General features: G+C 46.5%; 2 protein-coding genes across 4 annotated transcripts in view; both read right to left on the bottom strand.

The window, feature by feature from the left end:
* RanBP3 (ran-binding protein 3) overlaps positions 1-26765 on the bottom strand; it is a 155463-nt gene that overhangs the window by 1167 nt on the left and 127531 nt on the right. For all 3 annotated transcript variants that reach the window (XM_065440400.1, XM_065440401.2, XM_065440402.2), the window contains 7 exons: positions 20776-20871; positions 18876-19227; positions 16763-16835; positions 14988-15120; positions 12833-12954; positions 8197-8311; positions 6995-7131 (listed from right to left, as the gene is read on the bottom strand). In XM_065440400.1, the coding sequence (XP_065296472.1) occupies positions 6995-7131; positions 8197-8311; positions 12833-12954; positions 14988-15120; positions 16763-16835; positions 18876-19227; positions 20776-20871 (1028 nt within the window). The remainder of the gene's footprint in view (positions 1-6994; positions 7132-8196; positions 8312-12832; positions 12955-14987; positions 15121-16762; positions 16836-18875; positions 19228-20775; positions 20872-26765) is intronic.
* LOC135908597 (piggyBac transposable element-derived protein 4-like) lies at positions 10165-12313 on the bottom strand. Its single transcript, XM_065440418.2, has one exon. It carries the CDS (start codon positions 12078-12080, stop codon positions 10311-10313), a length of 1770 nt encoding a protein of 589 aa, XP_065296490.1. The 5' UTR covers positions 12081-12313; the 3' UTR covers positions 10165-10310.

Below are 26765 nucleotides of genomic sequence, written 5' to 3'. Positions count from 1 at the left end.
CTATCCACTGTCCATCCACCGCTGTCTTCACAAGCCTTAACAGAATCCGTATCATTTTTTATTCCACCATTTGCTGCGTGGCTCCGGCTTCTTAAGGGGGGACATGGCGATTAAAAGTATCATTATTTATTTATGAACCAAACTTGATAAAAATTGGCATGCTTATTTAGTTCCTTCTCCTGATTCTAAAAATGCAGTTATTTTTTTTGTAGGTTCATTATTTCATTACATAATTAAGAAAACAATGTATTTTACAATGCCTTTTTTCTTACTACAATAGACAAATAACCGCTGCACAAAAATAGACAAATGACATATGGTCCAATAGAAGAAAGCACAAGCTTCACAACATAGGAAGAACTTTTATGATTGGATCAGTATTTCCTACTTTATAGTGCACTGAACTCCATTGTTCTGAACATGGCCTTGCATTAGTCAGACAAAAGACAAATTTTAAAAACTTTAAACAAAGAAACTTGAAAAACTGCTTCCTATGTTTGGTGCTCCAAACATCTAGCTTCATGATGCAAAAAAAATTAATACTATAACTATGATAGCTACTGATATATCACAGTAAATGTCTTGCTGGGTGGGTAAAATTAGTATTTCGAGAAAATCAAGAAAACAAATAAATGTCACATTTAATTGTGAAGGGTCACAAATGTGTGCACATACACATTCCCAAAACATTAGTAGGCTCCTGGGGCATAGTCAGTTTGGGCATTTGTGTCTCTGTGGCGCTTTTTGAAGAAGCACTGCACATTTTCTGCCGATGCATGCTTGTGTTCAGATGCGGCTGATCGGCGCCGATCTTTTTCCGCCATGCGCTGCATACACTTTTCGCCAGGATTCATCGAGAGTTCTTGCAAAATGCTTGCCGAGGTTCTCCTGCAGCCAGCATTGAACTTCATGACTGCTTCCGCCACTGCAGCCTCAACGCTGAAGAGTGATGCGTGCTGCTCCTTCGGTGCGAGCGCCCATATTAGCGAGTGCAGGCTTTCATTGTTGTTCTGTGTTTTGCCTCGCTGGCAACGTTCAAGCAGCATCTTGTCAGAGAGCCGTTGGTAGATTGGCAGTAATGCCTTGCTTACATGAGCAGGTAAATTGTAGCGGTGCTTCGGCACAGGTTGGCCTTTGGCCTTTGCAGCATTTTGCCGGCACCAGGAATCGGGACCTTCTGGGCAAAGGCTATGATTCGAGGTGACGTCATTTGATGTTACGTGATAGTAGCTTGCCATCACGGCCTTCTCCATGGCTTCAATGTCACCAGTGTGGGACTTCAGAGCCCATCCATAATAAGAGCTCAGTTTGTTGACCAAATCTCCAGTCAACCTTCCTCTTCCACCAAGTGGCTCTGAGCCAGGCCCCTTGTGCTTTGACAGGGCATTACGTAGTGCTGTCCCCATCCTCTTATGGACATGGTTGACACAATCCTCTTTGTCAACTTCTATAAAGCCATATACTTTGGCCTCCTTTAGGGCCAAGAAAGTACGGCTGTCACCGTCCGACAGCACAGTTGTGTATCTTAGGCTGTACTTTTCCAGCGATCTTTTGAATAAAATGAGGCCAGCCTCCACCTCCATTTCACCAGCCTTCTTATCCATATTTTTTTGACACTCATGACTGGCTTTCCATTCTTCGTATGAAGGGTCACCAACTTTTGGTCCACGCTGACAACCGGCACAAAAGTTGCTCAGCACAACGTAGTCCAGGACAAGTCCCGTGAAAAGTTCAATGACGGCGCCGACACCGATGTGCGAACTGTGCCCGCGAGTCATCCAAGACCCGTCGTACGATACAGCAACGTTGCCCGGGTTGCCGAAGTTTAATTGGCTGTAAAGCTGCCGGACCGACTTCGCGCATTCTGTTGTAAGCGTCTCAGCTGCCCGGGTCGCGGCGGGCGTCAACTTCGTTTTGACGTACCCCTGCCACGTTTTCGTATGCAGCCCGCGGTGCGATATATTCATTGTTGCGAAAATATCATTGAACGCAGTTTGCCGATTGCCGGTGCTTTGCATCGCGCGCGCAGCCAGAATGTTGACGGTAAACGGATTCACTTTCTGAGTCCCATTCACACGCGGCGAGCTCCACGCTGACGCTTTGTCGCCGCATTTCGAGCATATGAGCACCAGACTTACTGCAAGGCCATATTCGCGCTCCTTCCGACTGATTTTCGCGCTACCGCCGCATGTATTACAGTTCATATGCTCCAGAAGTGCGTTCACCGATTCCAGGCACACCACGGTGAAAACTGTGTCGTCAATCGGGCCGGCCGCGACATCGCCAGCGGACAAGATCTCCGACTTACGGCTCACTGCTGCGGTTGATGCGAGCTCTTGTAGTTTCTCGTCGGATCTCATGTCGATTACCTCCAAATCTGAAGGCGTCAGCATAACGGTGTCACGACGGACGCGGCTGGCGTTTTCGTCGCAGCTACTCGTTGTCGCACCACCTAGGCCTAGCACTCGGTCGGCTCCATCAGTTCCGTCGCTTGACGCCGTTGGTGGCTCGTCCTCAACCACTTGCGACGCGGTGGGGCGTTTTTTGAAGTTGTTGAGCATGGACTTCTTCCTTTTCTTTCCATACTTGTGCTTGGAGTCAAACTTTCGGAGCGGAGGAGGCATCGTCGCGCGTACTCACACAACGATCGTATCGAACATGGCGTCTCGCCTGCGCCTCTGCTGCGGCTAGCAGACAGCTCGGGAGTGCGCCCAGCCAATCACGTGGCGTTATCTCGTCACGTGCATGCGACAGCGAATGAGAACGCGCGTTTCACCTATTTTTGCCGCCGGTTTTTGTATTGAACCAGCAAGCCTAACGAAGCGGCAGCGCGCGATATTTGAAGCCGAAACCGCGTTCTTTCAAACGAGACCAAGATGGCCGCCCTCAAGGCACTAGTACGCGAGCGCGGCGTCATTGAATGTGTGTCGTTTTCGCGTCGACACACGCGAAAAATCAGGTGCCCTATCTGTTTTTAAATTGTTCGTATGGCTGAAATATGACCTTACGAGATTGGAAACTTGGCAGATAGGGAGAATAATAGATGTAGATTAGAGAAATGCTATTTTCCAAAATTCGTTTTTTTATGATATTTTGGGTCTAAAGACCCGTGTCCCCCCTTAAGTTTTGCAGAAAGAAGGCTGCCCGCCCAAAAGATTATGCACCTTAATCTTTGGGGAGCCCGTGTCATGTACGGTGGATGAGAAAGTGCGTGGAAGAACTGCCCAAGTTTTACCAGCAGATGACAGAAAGGGAAAGCAGAGCTAACATAATAAAGCCCCTGTATATTAGTGCATAATGAGTAAAGCCAGAAGCGCCTGCAATAGCACAGCTGCATGAGATTTCAAGCACTGGTTGGTCACCTTGTCCGACTGGAAGGAGGCAATACGAATTAGCCTTTTATTTCCAGTGCTCTTCCGCGCACACCTGACCTGCTAGCTCACTTGCACAGACGTTTTGGTGTTGGTGACCTAGAGTGGGGATCTACCTGGCTGGATGTCCTTTCCTTCTTTTCGTCATGTCACCAAAGCTATGGATATGCACAGAGGGTAGCTTACCCTTCACGCGGTTTACGTTACACCCCGTATTCTGGTTGTTCTATGAATCCAGTAGCAGCCTTTTTCACAAGCTCGTCACTGTTTTAAGGATTTCACTTTCTGGGAAAGTAATGTTGCGGTCGGTGTCTACAGAACATTCTGACATCATTCTCGTGTTATCCGATTCTTTCTTTTAGATTTTGGTTTCCCCGATGCATGTCTCCGGACAGTCGGCACAGCTGATTTTGTAGACGATGCCTTGGGCTTTTTCTTTTAGTGGACGGTCTTTTGGTTTAGGGAAGAGGATATAGGAAGTGTTTATTGGATTGTACATGACTTTGAGGGCTCCTTTTTTCGATACTCAGCTGAGAGCTTCGCTGGCATTTTGACATATGGGATGGACACTTGTTTCCGAGTTAGGGGGAAAGCCAACGGTTGAAGGTCCAATAGTTTGTTTCTCCTTTTCTGTTGTCCTTGAAGGCCTTTGTGTAGCCATTCCATTTAAGTTCACTGAGAACCGGTCTCCTTTCTTTCTTTTGATCTGATTTAAATGAGCGATGAGTTTCGGCTCTATTGAATAAAGAATTTAAACAGATGCCTTGCGGTTTGCCGGATAGTTGGATTTGAAGTGAAGGTAGCAGCCCATGTGGATTGGTTTACGGTGGCTTAAAATTTTAGAATGCCATCTGTTCGTGTAACCTGCACAACAAAAAAGAAGAAACAAAGTATGGGACCTTCAACCGTTGACTTCCCCCCATCCAGGAAACAAGTGTCTATCCCATACATCAAAGGTGCCAGCGAAGCTCTCAGCTGAATGTTGAATAAAGGCCTCAAAGTCGCACACAAACCAATAAACACTTTCAATATCCTTCTCCCTACTAAACCATAAGACCGTCCACCAAAATAAAAAGCTCAAGGCGTCACCTACTAAATCAGCTGTGCCGACTTTTCGTAGACGTACATAGGGGAAACCAAAAATCTAAAAGAAAGTCAGATAACACGAGACTGACGTAACAACATTCAACTGACTACGCAGTGCCACCGCCGCACATTCTGAAGACACTGACAACAAAATCGCTTTCCAAGAAACCCAAATCCTTGAAACAGAGACGAACTCGCGAAAAAGGCTGCTACAGTCGAACCAGACTATACCGAACCGGTTTAGATTGAATTATCCTGTATATCGAATAATTTCTGAGCATGGTATAGTTACAAAGAGTATATATAGCAAAAGTTATGCTTATATCAAACAAAAATAGCAGCGACTCCCAATATATGGTACGTCAAGTGGCGCAAAGTGCCCCCGGAAGTTGGCTTTCCCTCGTGATGACGGGAAAACCCGGTGGCGCGACTCTATCCACCCACTCTGCTTACCGTGACCACACCGTGTTGTGCGAGCCGTCACCCCCCCCCCCGCAAAAAGTTATCTTGGCCCACCCACAGTGCTTGCTCAGACAGCCAATCACAGGCTCTTGTGCCCTCATCGTGCAAGATGGTGGAAGTGCGAGTAATATCGCTGCTTTTCTGGTTCATTGTGTTTGCGCCTTGTGGGCCTTCTCCCGCAGTACCGCTGTGATGGCTAGCGCAAAGCGACAAAATTTGCCTTTTGCCGTGAAGCTCGAAATCGTGAACCGAGTTGAATGTGGTGAGAAGTTGGATGTCGCCACAGTGTGCAAGATTCTGAGGAGCTCTCTCAGCACGAACTTGAAAGAAGAATAAGGGGAAGATTAGGGCTAAAGTGGACAAACTCGGGACCCAATGCCCGTGGCACCCAACATATATGCACGGCGACGTCAAGGCAGCTGTGTGCAAGTGTTTCATCCGAAATTGCTTCAGACGTGCTAGCTTCCGTGTGCCCTGTAATGACTGAAAATTCTGATGAGTGCAACGAAGCCGTAGCCAGTGTTGCCGAAGTTTGGAGCGAGCTGCTCCAAACTATAACATGGTGGCCACCAAGACCAAGTAGCGCGGCTCGGAACAAGCAATTCAGTCTGGAAAATCAAACTTTGGGGCCTAAATTCGTTTAAAGTAAGGCTCGCAAAAACGCATTATCTCTATGGGAATCCCTACGGTGCACTTATGAAGTCCGGAATATCCATCAAGTTCGAATTTTTGGAGTCCAAAAAATCCGCCAGCTACTGTACTGCTCTTGATCGCGTGTGCCTTGCACCTTTTCTGATTATCGTATTTACTCGCATAATGATCGCACCCCTGAATTTTGTCGTCAAAATTCGACTTTTTTAATTTCCCGTATAATGATCACACCCTGAACTTGCCGCAGCGATATGTCGTGTGCCAAGTCTAGCTAATAATGATCGCGCTTACCATCTGTAGAATGCTACGCGAACGACTCGTCTGCACGCACCAAACATGCTTAAGTAGAGGCCTCATTTCATTACTTTCATCACTTTCCGCACAACCAAACTGGCCTATATTATGGGTAGGCTTTATAATGGTTGTAGTCAACAAAAACAAAAAAGGCGCCTCTCGATTCTTTTCATCTGCACTCGTGAGCACGCAACAAATCGCGCGCGGCAATGATAGTAGCCATGTTTACACTGATACGTTAAAAGTGTACCCTGTTCATACGCCAACGCTTGTAACACAGCTAAGATATTCGCCCACCCTTAGCGGAAACGTGCCGTGTTAGGATAGTAGTGAAAACAGGTGCCGCAGTTTCCGCAGCACGCCGGCCATGGGTTTCTGTCACTGGCACCTAAGCGCGCCCATCTGTTTCTGTCCCCTCAAAGTGGACATGGCTACGTTATTGCCACAAACTTGCTGATATTAACGATATTATTCATCACTGACACGGAATAAACTGTTTCAATGCACGTAATGTACTCACGAGAAGAAAAAAAAAAGATCGCGTTCGGCGCGTTCGGCTTGCTCCGCCGGCCGCCATTTTTGTTTTGGTGTCCCGCACCCGCATCCCGCAGCAAACGCGGGACGAAAAAAAAAAATTATTTACCGCGGGAAATTTAACCCGCGTAATGATCGCACCCCTGAATTTGGGTCAATTTTTTCTGACAAAAAAGTGCGATCATTATGCGAGTAAATACGGTACATGGGATCTAGCAGCTGGAAAAAATGATACAGTCGCAGTTTGGCAATATACTGAACGTCAGTGCCGAATGATCCGTGTTTTCCAGGAACATTAACTGGTTGAAAAGAAGCCTAACTGTACTGGATAATCTTTTGCATACTTGATTGCAAACGCTGGCACTGGCAAATCGTACGAAACCAGAACCGTATCAACGAGGTTCTACAGTTGAATGCTAGAAGACGCATGAGCATGCCTGGCACATTATTTTCTTGCCCAAAATTTCTAAGCATTAAATTTTGTAAGAACCTTTCTGATATCCCATATTCGATTTTTGGCTTTCTTTCTCGATTCAATTCGATATTCAGTATTCGCACACCCCTAGAAAATATAATTGCATCTGTATGTCTCTCACCTGAATGAGGTAGACACGAATTCCATCAGGGTCAATGGCCGTCGTGCGAACTGTCTTTGAACTGGGGTGCTCCACGACCATTCCGGACCACACCTTGGTGTTCAGGATGACGCGCAAGCTGCCCTGGGTTCGCATCACTGAGAAGGGAAAAGTGGGGCACGACAGGACAACAGGTGTCACCGACCAATCGTGTCGACTGTAGAGAAAAGGCCCCCCTTTCACAACCCTCGAACTGCCTCTAACTGGCAAAACACTTACCCTGAACTAGAGCCTGCAAATCTCTCAATTAACTTCGTTTCCTGCTGGCTCAAACAAAATTGCTCCAACCCCTTGACAAGTTGCCGGTAATGTGACAGGCCACTCACTCAAAGTTTTACACCACACCCCCTGCCCATTTCCATAACAGATTTCAGCAAGGATACCATCAGCATCCCTAAACGTAAATGGTACATGCCTATAGTACATCACCAGTCCCGGTTCCTCTTACACATTGCACACCAAGGTCAATTACCTTTTCTGTCCTGGTTATGGTTGCCAACTGTCCCAAATTAAGCAGGATCTCGGTGTAAACATCCAGAGTCTCGACTCGACCGAGCGGCAGCTAAATAGTGCTTGGAGCTTTTCACTTAGAATGGCGATTGGGGCGAGCTGATCCAAATTCATGCCGTGATTTTAGCACAAAGCACCGAAATGCGGAAAGACTAACATCAGGTTATCAAAAGATTTATCGGGATGAAAGTACTTGAACATAGCATAGTGTCATAAACTACACACACTGAATAAAAAAGCACAGAATGGCAGCAGCAGGCCATAAATGGCCGCAGTGGATGGGGGTTTCTAGAATCGAATGTAACCTTTCTGTGGCTTCACCTTTCACCTTTACATGACCTCCAAGACCATCGTTGCACCTGTGTGCCATTTAATCTCGCCAGGCCCCAATAAAATTTCAGTCGTCCTTATGCATTATGTCTGTGTGGCTACAGACAGGGCAACAAAGCTGTCCGAATAACCATTGGGGGTCCGAATTATCAGTTGGCAACTAAAATGCGCCTCCATTAGAGATGCCATGACTGAAGCGAATAATGGAGACGAACAGATGCATAAACTCAATATTCCCGCAACATTAACAGACAGATTTTAAAGAACTTTGGTTCATTTCCCCCCGTGCTTTCAAGTGACACATTTTAGAAGCCAAGACACACCCATTCTGGATTGCAGCACACCATCGACCTCCTGGTCGTTGAGTCGCAAGCTGCCACGACCCCGTTCCTGCCAGGAACTCGTTGACTTGTCGAAGGTGAAGAGCTTGCAGTTGATCTGCATAAGGCCATATAGAAAATGAGCACATGACATGGTTAGCAACTTCTGTCACGTTTGCAATGCTTTTGCGTTTTGCCATCATTGGGGGCCCTACACCAGACGAAATGCCAAACACCGCTTTTCAACCTTGCATAACTATTAACTGTGTAGAGTATACATAAACAAAGATTGGAAGACATTAGTGTTATCAATGACATTATCGTTTGTCAGAGTTGCAAGCGGTAACGGTCGCCTCAGGAAGCGGTTTGAGCGCTCTGAAACATAGCAGATTTCACAATTGCGCTGCATCTGCGGCCATTTCCATAAACAGGTTGAGCAGCAGTGAGTCAGAGGATGCTGCTTTTGATCAGAGTTTAATTGTGAGAGCAACGAGGACGGAAATCAACCCCGAAGTTGATACACAGTTAGTTCGTGCTCCTCCACCAAATGAAGCCATTCAGCATTAACCAGTTAACATGGAGACATACAGAAATGGCAAAAACTGTTACGATGCCAAAATGCATCAGAAAACGAGTTTGCTCTAAGACTTGCAACGCTCCCCTATGTTTCACACCGAGGAGCTGCTTTGCTTCATTGCACGGCCACTCTAAGGCTTCCAGCAAAATTTTCGCAGTGCAAGTACTTTTCAAGAACAAATTGAATTCTTCACAGACAGTGGCTACAAGATAATGAAACATCTTGTATATCTTAAAAATATTTTATCATTTTTCTCTCTTTTAGATGCAAGCGTATCGTTACAAGTTTTGTTCAGTTTTATTCTAGAATACTGTTTTTGGCAATTCAGACTTTTTTTTATTACGCAAGTCTTATTAATAAATGTTGCCAGCTTGAAGAGCAAATTAGTTCTGCTACAACCATGCTTGACCTCAACAACACATTGGTAGAGATGTGGAGGCCTGTTGCTCCTTCCTGGATTCTCTTCTTTCAAGAAATACCTATAAAATGATGTGCTTCCAACTTTCTTTCTTTTTTTTTTTCAAACTGCCCGATTTTTGTTACATTTCCACTGTTCCCAGGGAGTCCTGAAATATTTATGTTTACTGTCAAGAGATCCAAGAACTGTCCTTCCTGCCTTTCACTTCTGCCAAGACAACTTGTCTGCTGAAGTGAAGGAGCAAATAGAGTAAAAGGATATATCCCAACGCACAACATATACAGTAGAACCTCGCTAATACAATCTCGTTGCGTGCAATTTTCTGACACCAACGTTCGTGATTGAAAACACAAAAAATGACCCAATTGAGCTGCACTTAATTTTTTTGCTGGTTCATACATTTCCGGAAAACACTATCTTTCAATACCAATGTTCCATGCATCACCGAACTGTGATTGTATATTACGTTTTCCGGCTGCTAGATCCCATGTAAACAAGAAAAGGTGTGCGTAGCCGTCCACTGTATCCACAATACTCGCCCGCCTCTCTCACATGAAAACACCGGCACTATAGAGTTTGATGTTGTAGGAAGCTCTACGGCCGGCCACACACTCAGTTTCTTATTCCGGTACTAGCAAATCTCCTCCCCGGTCATCGCACGCCACATTTACAGCTGCCGCTGTCAACCCTATTTATTTGTCTCACAGCGCATGGGGTGTAGTGCTGTTGGAAGCATACTGAACATGTCGATAACCCAAACGCGCCATCATTCACTGCTGTGGGTGGCATCCATCGTCGCCCATCAGCTAGATTTCATTTCGGATTCCTCCCATCGCCGTCTTAACCCCTTCACCGTTTTTTTATATCAACGAATTTCTCCACAAAACTGCTTATTTTTTTTATTCCTGATTTCGATTATTATTGCAATAAAAAGCATGTATTCGATCTTAAAAAAATATTTAAAGCAAACACGAAGTCAAAGTAGCATATTCAAGTTTATTGTTTCTCAGAAAAAAGAAAAGGAACTTTCTGCTGGTAATGAACAATAAAAATTAAAGAATGACCACAGCCACCGATTTCTTAACTCTTTCACTGAGTTGTGGTGACAAAAAGTTGATTGCTTCACCGAGGAAGCATTGGGACGGTGTGGTAAATCTCAAAACAAGGGATCACGCATAGCGGTTTGTTGCAGCTCTTGCACCAAAATCGTGTTTCCTTCCTAATTTTCCGGCCTTTGTCTCCTTGCTTTTTGCAGCAAATGAAGCATTTCCTGGTTGGAGTTGCCTTGTTTTCGGTTGGAGGGATGTAAGCTGGAAAGTGCCTCTCTTGAAGTCGTATGGGATCAAGTACGCCAGAAGGCCGGCCACGCTTTATCTTTCGCGCGGGGTCGAGGTACCTATTGAAGATTGCTTCAATAAGGGCGAGGCGGAAGTCGAGGTGGTTCATCTTCCCTCCTTCCTTTTGATACAAAACAAAGGAGTTAAATGTCAACTCATCAAGCAAGTGGCGAAAAATCTTCTTGTAATATATTTTCTGCCGTTTTCTGGGGACAGGGTAGTTCGCCAGCATCTGGTCTGACTTGTCGACACCGCCCATTGTGTGGTTGTAGTCCCGCACGATGCTTGGCTTTGTCACGTCCCTCCCTTTCGAGTCTTTGAACGTCTCCATGTTTGCGCTGTGCACAGTGCTCAGGACAGTCACTACTTTTTTGTCGCGCCATTGGAGGGCGACACACTTACCGCGCTGGTAAGCTTGGATCTCTCCCTTTTTCAGCTTCTGTGTGCGGAATTCGGGAGGCATGTCTTTTCTATTTGCTCTGACTGTGCCATAGACATCTGTGCGGTTCAGGAGGAGGAGGTCGACGAGCTCTGGTGACGTATAAAAATTATCTACGGTCAGGCAGTAGCCTTTGCCTAGCAAGGGCTCCAGAAGCTTCATCACCACTTTCGTTCCCATTGGAGACGTAGGGTCGACATTTGCTGGTGTGCCGAGGTTGGTGCCTTTTCCTGTGTAGATGATAACATCCCACACGTACCCCGATGACGCCTCACAAAGCATGAAAAATTTCAGGCCAAATCTGGCTCTCTTGAGGGGAATGTACTGTACCCAGCCAAGCCTTCCTTTGTAGAGCATAAGGCTTTCATCAATGGATATGTCTCGCTCCGGTACGTAGGCTGAGCGATAGTTCTTCAACAACCGAACCAGAAACGGCCATATCTTGTGCAGCTTCGGCTGCGGGTGACTGCTAAGGTCGCTGATACTGGAATTATCAGCAAAGTGCAGCATCCGCATCAGGAGCTGAAACCGGTTGCCACTCATCACCTCTCCGAAAATAGGTGTGAATAAGAGCTTGTTCCTGGACCAATACCAATCCTGTCGTGGCTTCTGCACAATTCCTTGCAACAGCAAGAGACCAAGAAACACCCACATCTCCTCCTCAGTCACCGGCACCCATTTTTTGACGCGGCTATGCTCACACGGACCGCAGCCCTTCACCTTCTCAGCAGCATTGCGGTTAGTTTCTTCGACCACCATTGAAATGAGTTCATCATCGAGGAAACGCTGAATATATTCAAGCAAGTCACCAGGCGAGCTTATAGTGAACGTCTTACCGGGAACTGCCAGAAAAGGAAACCGAGGAGGTCGTGTAGGAATGTTCGTGACGTCGATCTTCATCCACTGACGCGCGCTCGCAAAGTTCGCTTCCGAGCAATCATCTTCTTCATCAGAAGAGCTGCTGAGTACAACATCATCACTGTCATCCTCGCTCCCTGAAACAATGTACACATCAGTGTCTGAATCACCATCGTCTGACGAAGATGACGACGAAGAAAAGCGCCGTTTCCGAGAAGACGGGCCAGCAATACACGTGTCGCCTCCACTGGATGCCATTTTAAAACCAAGGTTGCCCTACGAAAAAAAAAGTTTACGCGGTTGAAGAAAAAGAAATTAAGCGGTCAGTGCTGCCATCTGTCGAGTAAAAATGCAAGCTACGCCACAAACGTGCGCCGCTCGTCCGAAACGCTGGAGGGAAGAACGTATTCAGCGCGGACGAGCTACACTCGTCCAAAACGGTTTGGGGACGGCCTGGCAAGGACGAGCACAGCTCGTCCAAAACGGTTAAGGGGTTAAAACACTACGCAATAGGAAACCGGCAACATGCATCTCAGGTCACTCGGGCCCCACTAACTTGATGCACGTCGGCGTCTCGTGCTGCAAGGATGGGCGCAACGCTTCGCCTTACGCTGATGTCAACTAAACTTGAGTAGGTCAAATTTTTTTTTTCATTTGGATTGTACGTTTTCCCAGTTGGTACATTTTTTTCCTGCATTTTCTTCCAAAACATATGAACGAGGTTTTGCTGTTTGCAATAAACAGCATAACTGAATCCTGGTCCACATTTTTTTTTAACAGACTGCACGCAGGAAATGGCGACGCACCTGAGATGAAGGTCATACCCATCGCTTCCCAGTTTCACTAGGCAAGGTACAAGTTTTCGTCTGAATAGACGTCCTTTTCACTACTGCGTGCAGATCCTGATTACTTTTTCGCCAGTTAGCTGGCTGGCCACTAATCGTCCACTGCAATGTAGCTACTCACTACAAACTACACTACTCTAATTTACCGCAGCAGAGAGCTCTTACCTGAAGCACGTTGAACTCATTCTCTTCTCCCGTAACCACGGCGACCTCGTCATACGTCCGCTTGACTTGCCGCAACTGGTACTCCTCGGCCGACTCAGTCAGACTTTTGGCATGCCGACTCGCTGCAGCAGATTGGACAGTTTATTTTGTAGCTTAAATAGGGAAATAAACTGGAGTCAAAAGAGAGAGCAACAAAGCAAAATTGAAAGTTGTAGACCAGTGGTTTCTGAACCATTTGAAGGCAAGCGCTATGCAATTCACTCAATAACTATTGCGGCACCTCTCATACTCCAGGTACGCTTTTTCTTTTGTTTTGAGTATGCAGAGAAAGGCAGATATTCGTACTGATGCTTACATGGACAGTAAAGAAATGTATAAACTTGAGCTGATTTAGAGATTAGGCTTCTGTAATAACGAATTAGTCTTTTGTAGCAAGAAAACAGTTTTCGTAAGCGAAGAAATTGCAAAAAAGGAAAATCGGTATGGTGCCAACTATTTTTGGATACAGTACCTTTCCTGTGAGGTCAGCACTGGCTGATTCACGGATCACAATTTATCGCAGAAGCGGAGGTCACGCGAAGATTACCCCAACTTGTCCATTTTGGCATGGGCATTAAATAGAACAGCGGCGGAATCATCGGTGGCAACGTCCGATTTTTCGGACTCCCTAAGGGCCCCCAAAACGTCCAGAAATTCGGGCAGTCCGAAAAAACAAATGCATGCCTTTTACTGCCTCCAAGGGCTCAAATCGCCACAGGCACATCCAAAATAGCTCTAAAGGCTTGCCAGTACACTTAGGCGTATCAGTGCTCATACTGTGACAGGAGAACATGGGTGCACACGTGTATAATTAAGGAGTACATACTGTGCCCGCGGCAATTGCCCCTTCCCGCTCTTAATGTGGTTCACCGCGATACTTCGCGCATGCTTCACCGCGTAACACTGCTGTTTCGAGGCGAAGCTGACTTTCGGAAACCGGCATTATGAAACGTCGTGTTTTCCGAGCTTCGAAGCCATTGGCGAGGATTACAAAGGCGGAGTCGGCGTTGTTGCTAACAGCGCCGAATTGTTTCAATGACAAACATGGTACCAAACAGCAAGCTTGGTAGCGAACATCAAAGTAGCTAGGCCTGGCATTGTCGCAGTGGTGGCTACAGTTGCCAGCAGGTCTGCGTGCGAGAGCACCTGTTCCGAGGCAGCGAAATAATCAAAATGGCAGCAGTGGGGGCTTAGATCAAGGCCGTTTCAGACCTGCAGTCATGGCAAAAAGTCCAGAAAATCGGTAGGCAAAGGTTTTTGTGTCCAAAATTTCAGCCGTTGTTATACGTTGACCCTAAGGAGTCCTAATTATCGGGCATGTCCGAAAAATAGGGCGCCCTGTTTTAACTGTACAGGCACAAAAAAAAATTTTTTTTTACTAGGATAGAATTCCAGATGAACAATCCATAGGCCTGACTTGGCTTAATATTTTTCTTTAGCATCCCTTTAACAAGGAAAAATATTTAAATTTCTAAACATTACCTGTTAAGTGTTTTTCCTTGCAACTCCCAGACAAACATAACTGCAAAAGATGATCTACCCTATTCAACATCCCTGTTCACCAAGTTGCATTAACTTGGCCTCACTCTGCAATCTGGTATCCTCCTAGTTAACTTAGATGGTAGAGTGACTGCCCCAGAAAGGTGTTGGTCCCGGGTTCAATCTCTGGACCAGGACGAATTTTCCCCTATCTGCAAAGCTTCCTTTCCGCGAAACGCACATCTTCGTTTGTAGCATCATGCTAGTTTGGAAAACAATGACGTTTCCTTTCCATCCATCTTTAGAAGCAGGATTTCTACATGTTCCAGGCAAAGTTTAAGGTTTTTTTTTTTAATTATGGGGCTTCACGTGCCAAAACCACTTTCTGATTATGAGGCACGCCGTAGTGGAGGACTCCGGAAATTTCGACCACCTGGGGTTCTTTAACGTGCGCCCAAACCTAAGTACACGGGTGTTTTCGCATTTCGCCTCCATCGAAATGCGGCCGCCATGGCCGGGATTCGATCCCGCGACCTCGTGCTCAGCAGCCCAACACCATAGCCCCTGAGCAACCACGGCGGGTAAAGTGCAAGGTGCTCTCGCCAGGAAAGTGAAAGCAGAGGCATTAACCACTTACCCGCAGAGGCGACGTCCGGTGGCTGCTCCGTGCTGGCCGCGCTGCTCTGACCGGCCTGTTGCTGGAACTGCTGGAAGGAGAGCTCTGTGGATGTCGGCGCAATCGAGGAGTCCGACGAGGCGTCCTCAAAGTTCTGCAGCATGTCAGAAATTGTGCTACACTGCCCGAGACACTCACTGCTTGATTTGGCAAGACTGAGAAAACAAAATGCATGCTGTCGAGCACACATACCATTCCACTTGGAGTGAACCTTCGGGTACCATTTGGGTACTTTCAAGGGAAAGTCCATTTATAACGAACTTCTTGTATAGATAACAATCTTTTTATTTTTATTTTTTTTGCAACGAAAGTGTTCTTCATATTTGGGCTCTACTGTATCATGTGAACAGCACAGGCAACAAGCAAAAATTCAATTTTTTTTAGCCAGTGCTTTAGTGAAGCTACTTTTCATGGTGACACACAATTTGCAATGATGGGCATCATTACCTGTGCTATAATCGACTCGCGATTTAACTAGTTAATTACCAACAGTCAGCTACCATTAATTATTCTTCAATTAACTCCTTTCTTGCTTAATTCACTCAAAAGTCCCGCCGAGAAACCATACATTGCTATGAAAGAAAAATTTTTTTACTTCAATCACTTCCTTCTATCACTAGAAAATAAAACCTAGTGTAATGTGCAAAAAACGACCATTTTCCCCACGGTACATAAAGAGTTAAAGACCCCTAGCACTAACGCTACACCCTCGTTACAAAGTACGAATGCAGGGTCCTCCAGCAATGCGGGATTTACTGGGCACGCATAACTAGGTAGGCACAACAGAATGTTATCCTAAACTACACACAACCTGCAAATATGGTGTACCACGAACATGCGCAAGTGCACAATGGATTGGATTGGATTGAATTGGCACATTTAACTTTATGAATTGCACAAGATATAACAGCACTCTTTGCATAAGGAGGCAGCAACCACCTCCTCATTGCCATGGCTTCCAAGATAACAGGGCCCACCCTGGAGCAGTTTTGGAGCAGCGTCTGTCATTTGTAGAGCAGATGTAGCAGCTTTAACAGTATGTAGTAGATTGTAGCAATTGCAGCATTATTCCTACCACTGGAATATTGAAATTCGAGCCTAAGTGAATAACAAATAGCACAATATTCCACTGAATATTCAAAAATATCAAATATTAACACCAGCCAAGATTAACTAGGCCCGAGTAGACGCTATCAAAATCCATGACATCAGGCAAGCTGGTAGGGAACTTCAAGACATCCCCCCTTACTTTCACTTTTGCATATGTTCTGGCTTACCAGGCCTCTCACAATAAGAGTGTTTTTTTCTTGGGTATTGTAGAAGGGTAATGTGCTAACACAGTTCAACTTATTTTTCTCTTTAAAAGTGTGCCCAAATTCCGTGCTGTTCCTTTGTGCATGCATCCCTAATGGCGCCACTTAACGTTAAGGGGCAGTCGAATTTATCCATCCAACAATGTCGTCGTTCCAACACAACTTTGTCCTGCAGTATGTCTCACGGTCCCCATGAATTGTCCCCAGGACTCTCCGAGGCCTGTGGACCACGGCTGGTGAAGCACTGCTGTAATCTACAGCAGGGCGCAGCTGCATGCACTGTTCCTGCCAACCTTGTCGCAGCAACGTTTCGGCACTTCCCTTGCCATTAACCAGTGCTGCTGCAGAACGTTCACTTCCGGGTATCAGCAAAGAAGAAAGAAGGCAAGCTGTGCCACCAGAGTAACGGATGCAACTACTTACCGCAGCCCGCTCCCGCAGGTTCTCGCCGAAGACGAACCCATCAGGTGGCGCCGCTGCATGTGGAGAGTGGTTGCTGCAACGGAGAGTGGAAGTATTAAAGACAATCTCCCCTGCCTTTCCTTTTTCCCTGAAAATTTTTAATGTTCTGACAGAGCCTCTGTGTAGGTTTCTAAGGAAAAACAACTACACAGCTTATCCCAATGAAGTACTCCAGGGGTTCCAAGTCATTCTGGCCTCGAAAGAACACCACCAGTCTTCCAAGAGTTCCCTGGAACACCCCTCCTCTGCATCTTTCCGCCGATGTGCTTACATATAAACTCACCATAAGTGTCGCAGTGAATTAAGTAAGTGGCTACACACAGTATATAAAAATTAGAACAGGAAAAGTAAAAGGCACTGTAATTATTGCGTAGCTCCATGTCATTTGTTGAAGAGAGTCTCAAGTTGCCGTTCTGCATTTGAGCCTCCATTACTTCGCATTGCGCAGTTCGAAACTGCATTTAGGATTTAGGATCGGTGTCCGATCAGCGTTCCCGTTTTGTGAGCAGATAAACTCTATGTCCCGCAGCAGGCGTATATCTAGACTCAAGGCCCATCATCACACACATCGAAACCCAAGGCAGGCAGAAAAGTGATCCACAGACACAAAGGCGCTACACCCGACTATGACCACTATGCCGATCATGTGCCGGCCACCCATTCTTCACTTATAGACTCTCCCGTGCAACATGTGGGCCACGCATCCCGTGCTCTCTCTCTCTCTTAATGTATATGAACTGCGCATGTTGCAGAGAGCCAGTTACGTCCTTTTCTCTTTTGAACCTGTGAGGAGATTTTGTGCCAGCACTGGCGAATGAAACGACGCGTTAAGCATCAAGTGCGTTTTTTTTTAAACACGTGTGCAAGGGTCAAAGATTGTAGCCTCTCCGAAAAACTACAGTATGGCTGTTCGATCCCGGGACTGCACAGTAGCAAAGCTGGGGTGCGTTCATTACACGAGAAAAAAAAAAATTCAGATTTTTCGCAACTAATTTGGAAATGTGTTCATTAAGTGAGCACATTCATTAAGTGAGTAAATACGGTATTCAAGACTTTTGTGTACTGTGATAACCGTTTGTTATTCGATGTCTTCATTGAGTGCAAGGAACAGAGCATATTTTTATTTATCAATGAGCGTGGTATGTGCAAACCGTTGGGGAAGTAAAAAATCGTGAGCCATTCCACTCTGAGAAGGTGGTTGACCAGCAAAGCTTGTTTAGCACATGACACGGAGCTGACACATAATTTTGAACAAAGGTACAAACTCATTTATGGTCTTGATGGGTGATCATTATTTCACTCCCAACTGCAATCACATTCTTTGATAATGTCAAATCGATGCACGAACGCCGCTGGGTGGACAGTCGGGCCGGATCGATGTGGCATCACAAGAAATATGTTTGCGACACGGAACACGTAAACCGCTCCCTTTGCGGTACTGCGACACATTCCCTTTGCGACACATCCCCATTGAAATCACCGACAACAGGAGTGGCGTCATCAAAGCTAATTCAAGCAACATGAGTAGCTATGAACCTTATGGAACAATGAGTCATTGCATCTTTTGCTTGCTTATGGGGGTATGAGCCACTACTCGGAAGGTTATGAGCCATTGATGATGACCGTTTTCCACATGCTGTTCTGTATATGTTTCATGCATGATTAGAAAGAATTTAAGCACTGTTCGCTTCACTTTGCTGAGTGCTTGTAGGCTCTGCCTTACAGGGTACATTTTTTGCTTGCTTAGAGAGTATGAATGCTTACACGGGTATGAGTCATTCATGTGGATAGTTTTTGTTCATGGAGAACACAAGTTCCCGGAACCCTAGCCATACACAGCTTCAGTATAAAATGGACGCAGAAATGTTTTACAATTTTCCAAGAAAAATTTTCTGAGTTTATAGAGTTAAGTATAAAACGTAACGGCACTGCGGTGACACCCGAGGTTGTCCTACGCTCCAGATACAACTCAAAACGACAGGCTTCCTGCCATTTAGGTGCTTTATAACTTCCTTGCTTACAGTGCCCAGATGTCCCTCCCATCTTTGAATCTCTCTGGAGCACCAACACTTACGCGTCGTCTGTTGCCAAGCTGAGCAGTCCGCCACCAGTGCCGAGAGTCGACAGGTGTTCGGACGACGAGGTGCCATTCCGCAGATCGCCTAGAGCCAAGCCAAAGCTGCTGCTGCTCTCGCCAACGGCACGGCCACTGCTGGAGGTCGTGGTACTGCCGCTGTTGTCGTCCTCCGCACTGGACACTGTGCCGCTCGTCCGCGTGCCATTTGTGACTGGGCTAGTGGTGGATTCACACGTGGACGACACTTCGCGGGGGTCCCTGGACGCCGATGGTGCCTGCTGCTGGTGCTGCTGTTCTTTGGTAGCAGTCGCTGTGGTGGAGTTGTCCCTGGGTTCCGTTGATGCCGCATCTGTCCACAAAAAAAAAATTTTAAAATAGAGGAAGACATATGTGGCTTATTTTTCCACGTACAACCCATCACAGCACATTACCTGCACCCCTAATTACAAGAGCCACGGGGAATTCTCCCGTTCGACCCGCGGAAATAACCACATACAACGAAGCTCCAATCTTAGAAAAAACATTCATTCGCGGATGCACGACTCGTCCACATCATATCTTCAGCTAGCAGCTCTGTTCTCCCTTCCTCGGTGATGCTGATAAAACTGGATTCACACGACGAATGTGATTGTAGACAAGTCAGTCACGTACATGTGATGTGAATCGGAACGTTTTGCAGCTAGCATGCACATCATGGAAGATGAGAGCGTGGACGGAGCAGCCCTTGCATGAGTGACGGCAATGGAGAAAGCACAATTGAGCCAAATATCCCAATGGAGGTATGGTTCTCCACCGTACCACGAAGTAGTTCGCGCGGACTGAGGGAGCACAGCGAGAACGGGTGACGTATGAGTATGCCGCCATCACGTGCACTATTCGCTAACTAAGCAATACGAAGTTACACCATAGCAACATGGCGGACCATGAAGGAGGGGAAAAGGGAGCTTTAACACATAGGCGAGGGGAGTGGACAGGGTTCTGTAGAAGATAAGAAAACTTTAATGAATGGTGGAGAACTTTGCTGTAAGGTGTGGCTTCATGGCAATGCAGTCGTGAAGCCACACTCCCAGGCAAAATTCGCATGTAACCTGCACCTCAGCTTTACTGTTAATTTTTTTAATATTCGGTGCCGATTGTACGTACAAAAATGCAGTATGCTCATTTTCATACATAGCAGGCAACACTCTGGAAGAAGCTACAGTGACCTCTCGCACTGACTGCATTCGAAACCATATGACAGTGCATGCCTCATGAAAGCCAGAAATAGGAATGAATGATACGAAGGGGAACCGAGGGCGCCAATTTTGCTGGTCACAACCATGTAAAACCAACAGACAATGAAGCCAAAAAAAGCACAGGGGAAATGAACTGTGAAATTGAAACATAAAAATGATAAGGTAGAGGTAGATGAAAGTGGACCAGAAGGAAACTTGCCACGAGTTAGCTGATCCCACGTCTGCTGCATCAAACGAGCAATGCAATTGTGCTACAGCAATTATCCTCCCGTAAACTTTCCCTGGTATTTGCATAGGTGTACTAGAACTGGTTATCCCGAAACCTCTGCATCAGTTTTGAGTGTCGCATTGTATCTGCACCACAGAAACTGAGCTGAACAATTTCCAAACTTCTCTAGCGCTGCCATGAACTCGTTCATAGTGGTTGCAGGCAAATGGAATGAGAACCTTACGGTTACTCATCAGCACGCTAAGAACGACGGCTTATTGTGCAGACCACACTGGCATAATACAAACGTTGTGATGCACTCTAGAAGGGTAATCCAGCATTCAGAAAGGAGTTAATGATAGCATTTAGTGCCCCTTTCACAAAGTTGCAGATGTCCCCTTTCACAGTAAGGCCTACATTATTGTAGTGATGCTTCGATGATGTCTGAACTTACCTGGTGACGTCTGCTTCAGCTTTTCAGCTTGGAAAGCAAGGGCCGACGGCCGGAGCACTATCCGGCTCCCAGATGATGACACTGCGCAGGCGTTGTCTGTAACAAATGCAGCAACACCTTTGAAGCACAAGTATATGTCAGGCAAGAGAGAGAGAGAAACAGAAGGCAGGAAAGGCAGGGAGGTTAACCAGACGCACATCCGGTTTGCTACCCCGCACTGGGGGAAATGTCAGGCAAGGATGTTTAAAAAGCCTGCTGGACTGGAAAGCCCCTGCAGCCAATGTGCCGAACTGAACCAACTTTTTGAAGGAACTGTTCAGAACCGGTTCAAGCAAGAATTCAGCCCAGGGTCATCATCGCTGAAGTTCATGCCGAGTCCCTCATCATCACCAAGACCATGCCGCTGCGCTGACCAGAGCAGACTATGCCTTTTGCAACGATTTGGCTCAGCACAAGGGATGTTGCCTCGGAAACAGCGATATCGCTAGCCGCAGGAACCTCGTCGGCTAACTCAACCGCCAGCTTTCACAGGGTGTCAAGTTCGCACTCTTCGATCGCCCTCCTTCCCCATATGTACATTGTTTCAGTTTATCTAGAGTTGTGAAATGAGGGGCGGAGGGGTAGGCAACACTGTGCATCGGTTAGCCTCATAAAACGCTTCCAAGCCCACCATTACGGCTTGCCCGTGTGACGAACATTAGCGTCGTGTGGCCGAAAGAACAGCCCCAAGTTCATCAAGCTATCGCTCGAAGAACAGTAACGATTCAAATGGTTCAAAACAGGAAGAGAACGCAATGTTTCTAGGGCGCTTGATACAGGAACAGGCGTGCTAGCGAGCGTCGCCGTCTGCGTAAGCATGCGTGTGCATTTATGCCCCGATGCAAACCTTCTAGCTGACACCGACGGCGTTGACACACCTGGACAAGTCAACCAAGCACCAGCTGCATATATTCCCTTCCGCTACTAGAGAGGAGAGCTGTGCGAACACCGAATAGTAGTAGATTTCGAATCAAATTTAATATCGAATAAAAGCATAAAAGGCCGAATATGAGTCAAGTATCGAATATCACAAAGATTATCACAAAATTTAAAGGAGCTGCTGTCCACCTTCTTTCACTGTCATGTTTAGTGTTATTTGCCACCTGTCAAAGATTCTGAAATCTGGAGGGTCATGGCAAGTTTGGACAACGCTTCCCCGCCCTCATTCATACGCCCTCCATGCAAATGCATGCAATCAGCCTTGACACTTTCATGCCCGCTTTGTAAATACAAAGCTAGTCTTGTGATCGGTTGCTCGAAACTACAAAAAGAGACCGATGTGTGTCTACGAACTGCGTCGGGAACAAGAGGCCACCGCGCGGTGTTGCAAAGATGGCAGTCGGGAACAACTTTGTTACCATCGCATGGACTCATTTTAGTTAACGAGGTGGTTTGTCGATTTACAAGCGTTGTGTGGCTGCTGTGAATAGTTCTGCGCCAACTGTGCACCAAACCGTAACGTTGGTCACCGGTGCCCGAGGAAGCAGTACCTTTAGGCCTAATGGCCTAGACAGGGTAGTCATGAAGAAATTTGCCGCTGGACGATGTGGTAACGGGCTGCAAGCCATCACACAATGCTTGCTGCTAATATGTTCGTATGGGTGGCTTATCAGTGAACGGTCCCGAGATCACACGTGCAAGTTAGGTTTAAAGATCTTGAAGGGGCCCGATCTTCGCATATGCTTATATAAACAGTCAAACCTCGATATATCGAACACGGATATATTGAATTATTGCGTATATCGAACGATTTCTATATCACATGGAAAATCGCATGCATTTTTAATTCTTTATTTCGAACGGGGCCGGATATAAAATGGATATATCGAACTCCGCCTGCCCCAGACCAAGTGCGCTCTGTTGACAGGAGGCGAGCTTTCCCTCAACACTCTCGAAGATAGCGGCGGCGCGATCGGCATTCCAGACTGCTGCGTACGACAGCTGCCCACATCGGTTGCGCCGAGGGCGCCATTTGAACGTAGCAGCGTACACACGCGGCGGCTTGGAGCCAGCACGGCCGCCTCGATCACGCGCGCACCTATGCGCGCACGGTGGGGCAAGCCGCCTCGATCACGCGCGCATGGCGAGGCTTGCCCCCGGCGTGCGCGCGTGATCGAGGCGGCCGTGGAGCCAGTTGGAGCGCTTTGTCGGTGCTGAGCCACACATCATGTGCATTGCGGACTTCGTTGGCGGTGACGACAGCACCGGAACAGTGGCGGAGTTAACAGACGTGGAGATTGCGGCAGAAGTGACTGCTGAGCGGCCAAACGAAGACGCTGCCGAGGCTGATCCAGCAAGCGCTGATGTTGCCCCGCTCCCGACTGCAACTGAGGCTGTAGCTGCTTTGGCCGTTGTACGCCGCTACTGCGGAGCAATAGAAGGCACTGGACTGTCTCTTGTGGACCGTTTGGACTATGTTGAGGACACCGTGGTCAAGCACGCGGTTGCCAAAATGAAGCAGGCTACGCTGCTTCAGTACTTTCAGCGAACTAAATAAGTACTTTGTTTGAAGCTTCATGTGAGTATCTATTGCGCCACGATTGGTTCGTTGATTGATTTGCGCTAGTTTTTTACTTTTTGACGCATTTTCTACGTGATTTTATATATCGAATTCTGGCTATATCGAACTATTTTGCGATCACCGCGCTGTTCGATATATCGAGGTTCGACTGTAACAAGATATAATAACAAGATTTGACTGAAAATGTTTCAAGATTTTCTATGTGACCTCATCTATGCCTGGGCCCTGTCCACTGACCAACCTACTCAAGCTCCAGGTTGCAGGGCCCGCGCTGCACGAGGGATTTGCAACATCCCCGATTGTACACATTCTGACGTGCCTGCATACAACAGTGCATGGTGCCTCGTTTCAGTGACTTTTTCTTTTTCTCCAAGTTTATCACCGTGTAAAAGTAATACTTCTACACAACAACGAGGTGAACGGGCACAGTGTGTTTTTACGAAAATTGGTGGGACATGAACTGTCCCTTCTTCAAAGGCGAAGTGGACGGCAGGCTAAGAGAGGCGCGCCAGTTGAAGTCCATGCTCAGCTCAATGCTCCTGCTCATTCAGAGCAAATGATAGGACAATTTCCTTTAACATAAAAGCCAGTCATTTTGTTGCCCTAAAACCAGCAACACACAGACGCACATGGAACGGGATCCACACAGCGAAATTGGACAACTTCAGCCCACAGGAAGCGAGGAGGAGGAGCTCCCCAATCTTCACTTCACGCCAACGTTTCTTTGTGCCGTCACTAAGATGGCAATGGTCCAGCTTAGCTTTTCGGGGACATCTCTAGTTCAGAAATCTTAGTATAAACCACTTGGTGTGAAGTAAAGAACACATAAAAGAAAGAAAGACAAGAACCTATACACAGGAGCACAAAAAGCCACAACCACACAGAGACCACACATAAGCGTTTTGACAGCTATGTATGGCTAGGGCCAGGGTTGTTCCTACAATGGGCAGCAGGAGCAGCACCTCCCACTGCACTAGATTACTGCCCACCACTCTGGGGCTGCGCCACTGTTGTATGCATGGGAATGCCAGGATGTGATGGCTTTGAATTGGCATCATTCTCAAAGAGCCAGGACACCTGGCTATACTGTTTCGTCTGTTATCTTTCTTACCTGGCTCCGGACAGGCCGCCATTGGAATCTGCACCTGGCAACGTTTAACATTAGAACGTTATCTAGTGAGGCGAGTCTAGCAGTGTTATTGGAGGAATTAGAGGGTAGTAAATGGGATATAATAGGGCTCAGTGAGGTTAGGAGGACAAAAGAAGCATATACAGTGCTAAAAAGCGGGCACATACTGTGCTACCGGGGTTTAGCGAAGAGACGAGAACTAGGAGTCGGATTCCTGATTAATAAGAAAATAGCTGGTAACATACAGGAATTCTATAGCATTAACGAGAGGGTGGCAGGTATTGTTGTGAAACTTAATAAGAGGTACAAATTGAAGGTGGTACAAGTCTATGCCCCTACATGCAGTCATGATGACCAGGAAGTTGAAAGCTTTTATGAAGACGTGGAATCGGCGATGGGTAAAGTCAAAACAAAATACACTATACTGATGGGCGACTTCAATGCCAGGGTAGGCAAGAAGCAGGCTGGAGACAAGTCAGTGGGGGAATATGGCATAGGCTCTAGGAATAGCAGAGAAGAGTTATTAGTAGAGTTTGCAGAACAGAATAATATGTGGATAATGAATACCTCTTTCCACAAGCGGGTTAGTCGAAAGTGAACGTGGAGGAGCCCGAATGGTGAGACTAGAAATGAAATCGACTTCATACTCTGCGCGAACCCTGGCATCATACAAGATGTAGACGTGCTCGGCAAGGTACGCTGCAGTGACCATAGGATGGTAAGAACTCGAATTAGCCTAGACCTGAGAAGGGAACGGAAGAAACTGGTACATAAGAAGCCGATCAATGAGTTAGCGGTAAGAGGGAAAATAGAGCAATTCCAGATCAAGCTACAGAACAGGTATTCGGCTGATTGATTTGTGCCAGTTTCTTACGCGTTTTCTATGTGATTTTATATATCGAATTCTGGCTATATTGAACTATTTTGCGATCACTGCGCTGTTCGATATATCGAGGTTCGACTGTACTAAGGTAATCGCAAATAGAATCAGGAACACCTTAGACTTCTGTCAACCAAAGGACCAGGCAGGATTCCGTAAAGGCTACTCAACAATAGACCATATTCACACTATCAATCAGGTGATAGAAAAATGTGCAGAATATAACCAACCCTTATATATAGCTTTCATTGATTAAAAGAAAGCATTTGATTCAGTCGAAACCTCAGCAGTCATGGAGGCATTGTGGAATCAGTGTGTAGACGAGCCGTATGTAAAAATACTGGAAGATATCTATAGCGGCTCCACAGCCACCGTAGTCCTCCACAAAGAAAGCAACAAAATCCCAATAAAGAAAGGCGTCAGACAGGGAGATACGATCTCTCCAATGCTATTCACAGCATGTTTACAGGAGGTATTCAGAGATCTGGAGTGGGAAGAATGGGGGATAAAAGTTGATGGAGAATACCTTAGCAACTTGCGATTCGCTGATGATATTGCCTTGCTTAGTAACTCAGGAGACCAATCGCAATGCATGCTCACTGACCTGGAGAGGCAAAGCAGAAGGGTGGGTCTGAAAATTAATCTGCAGAAAACTAAAGTAATGTTTAACAGTCTCGGAAGAGAACAGCAGTTTACGATAGGTAGCGAGGCACTGGAAGTGGTAAGGGAACACATCTACTTAGGGCAGGCAGTGACCACGGATCCGGATCATGAGACTGAAATAACCAGAAGAATTAGAATGGGCTGGGGTGCGTTTGGCAGGCATTCTCAAATCATGAACAGCAGGTTGCCACTATCCCTCAAAAGGAAAGTGTATAACAGCTGTGTGTTACCAGTACTCACATATGGGGCAGAAACCTGGATGCTTACGAAAAGGGTTCTGCTGAAATTGAGGACGACGCAACGAGCTATGGAAAGAAGAATGATCGGTGTAACGTTAAGGGATAAGAAAAGAGCAGATTGGGTGAGGCAACAAACGCGGGTAAATGACATATTAGTTGAAATCAAGAAAAAGAAATGGGCATGGGCCGGACATGTAATGAGGAGGGAAGATAACCGATGGTCATTAAGGGTTATGGACTGGATTCCAAGGGAAGGGAAGCATAGCAGGGGGCGGCAGAATGTTAGGTGGGCGGATGACATTAAGACGTTTGCAGGGACAACATGGCCACAATTAGTACATGACCGGGGTAGTTGGAGAAGTATGGGAGAGGCCTTTGCCCTGCAGTGGGCGTAACTAGGCTGATGATGATGATGATGAAATATTTCTTCAATATTAGACAAAATATTTTTATTCAATAATGAGGACCTGTGTTTGGATGTGCAATCATATGAAAAAAATCCATTTCTGTTTTTCCTCC

Source organism: Dermacentor albipictus, chromosome 9, assembly GCF_038994185.2.
Source record: "Dermacentor albipictus isolate Rhodes 1998 colony chromosome 9, USDA_Dalb.pri_finalv2, whole genome shotgun sequence".
NCBI lineage: Eukaryota > Metazoa > Arthropoda > Arachnida > Ixodida > Ixodidae > Dermacentor > Dermacentor albipictus.
Note: the sequence above shows the minus strand (reverse complement) of the source record. Positions and strands in the feature narration are given on the sequence as shown.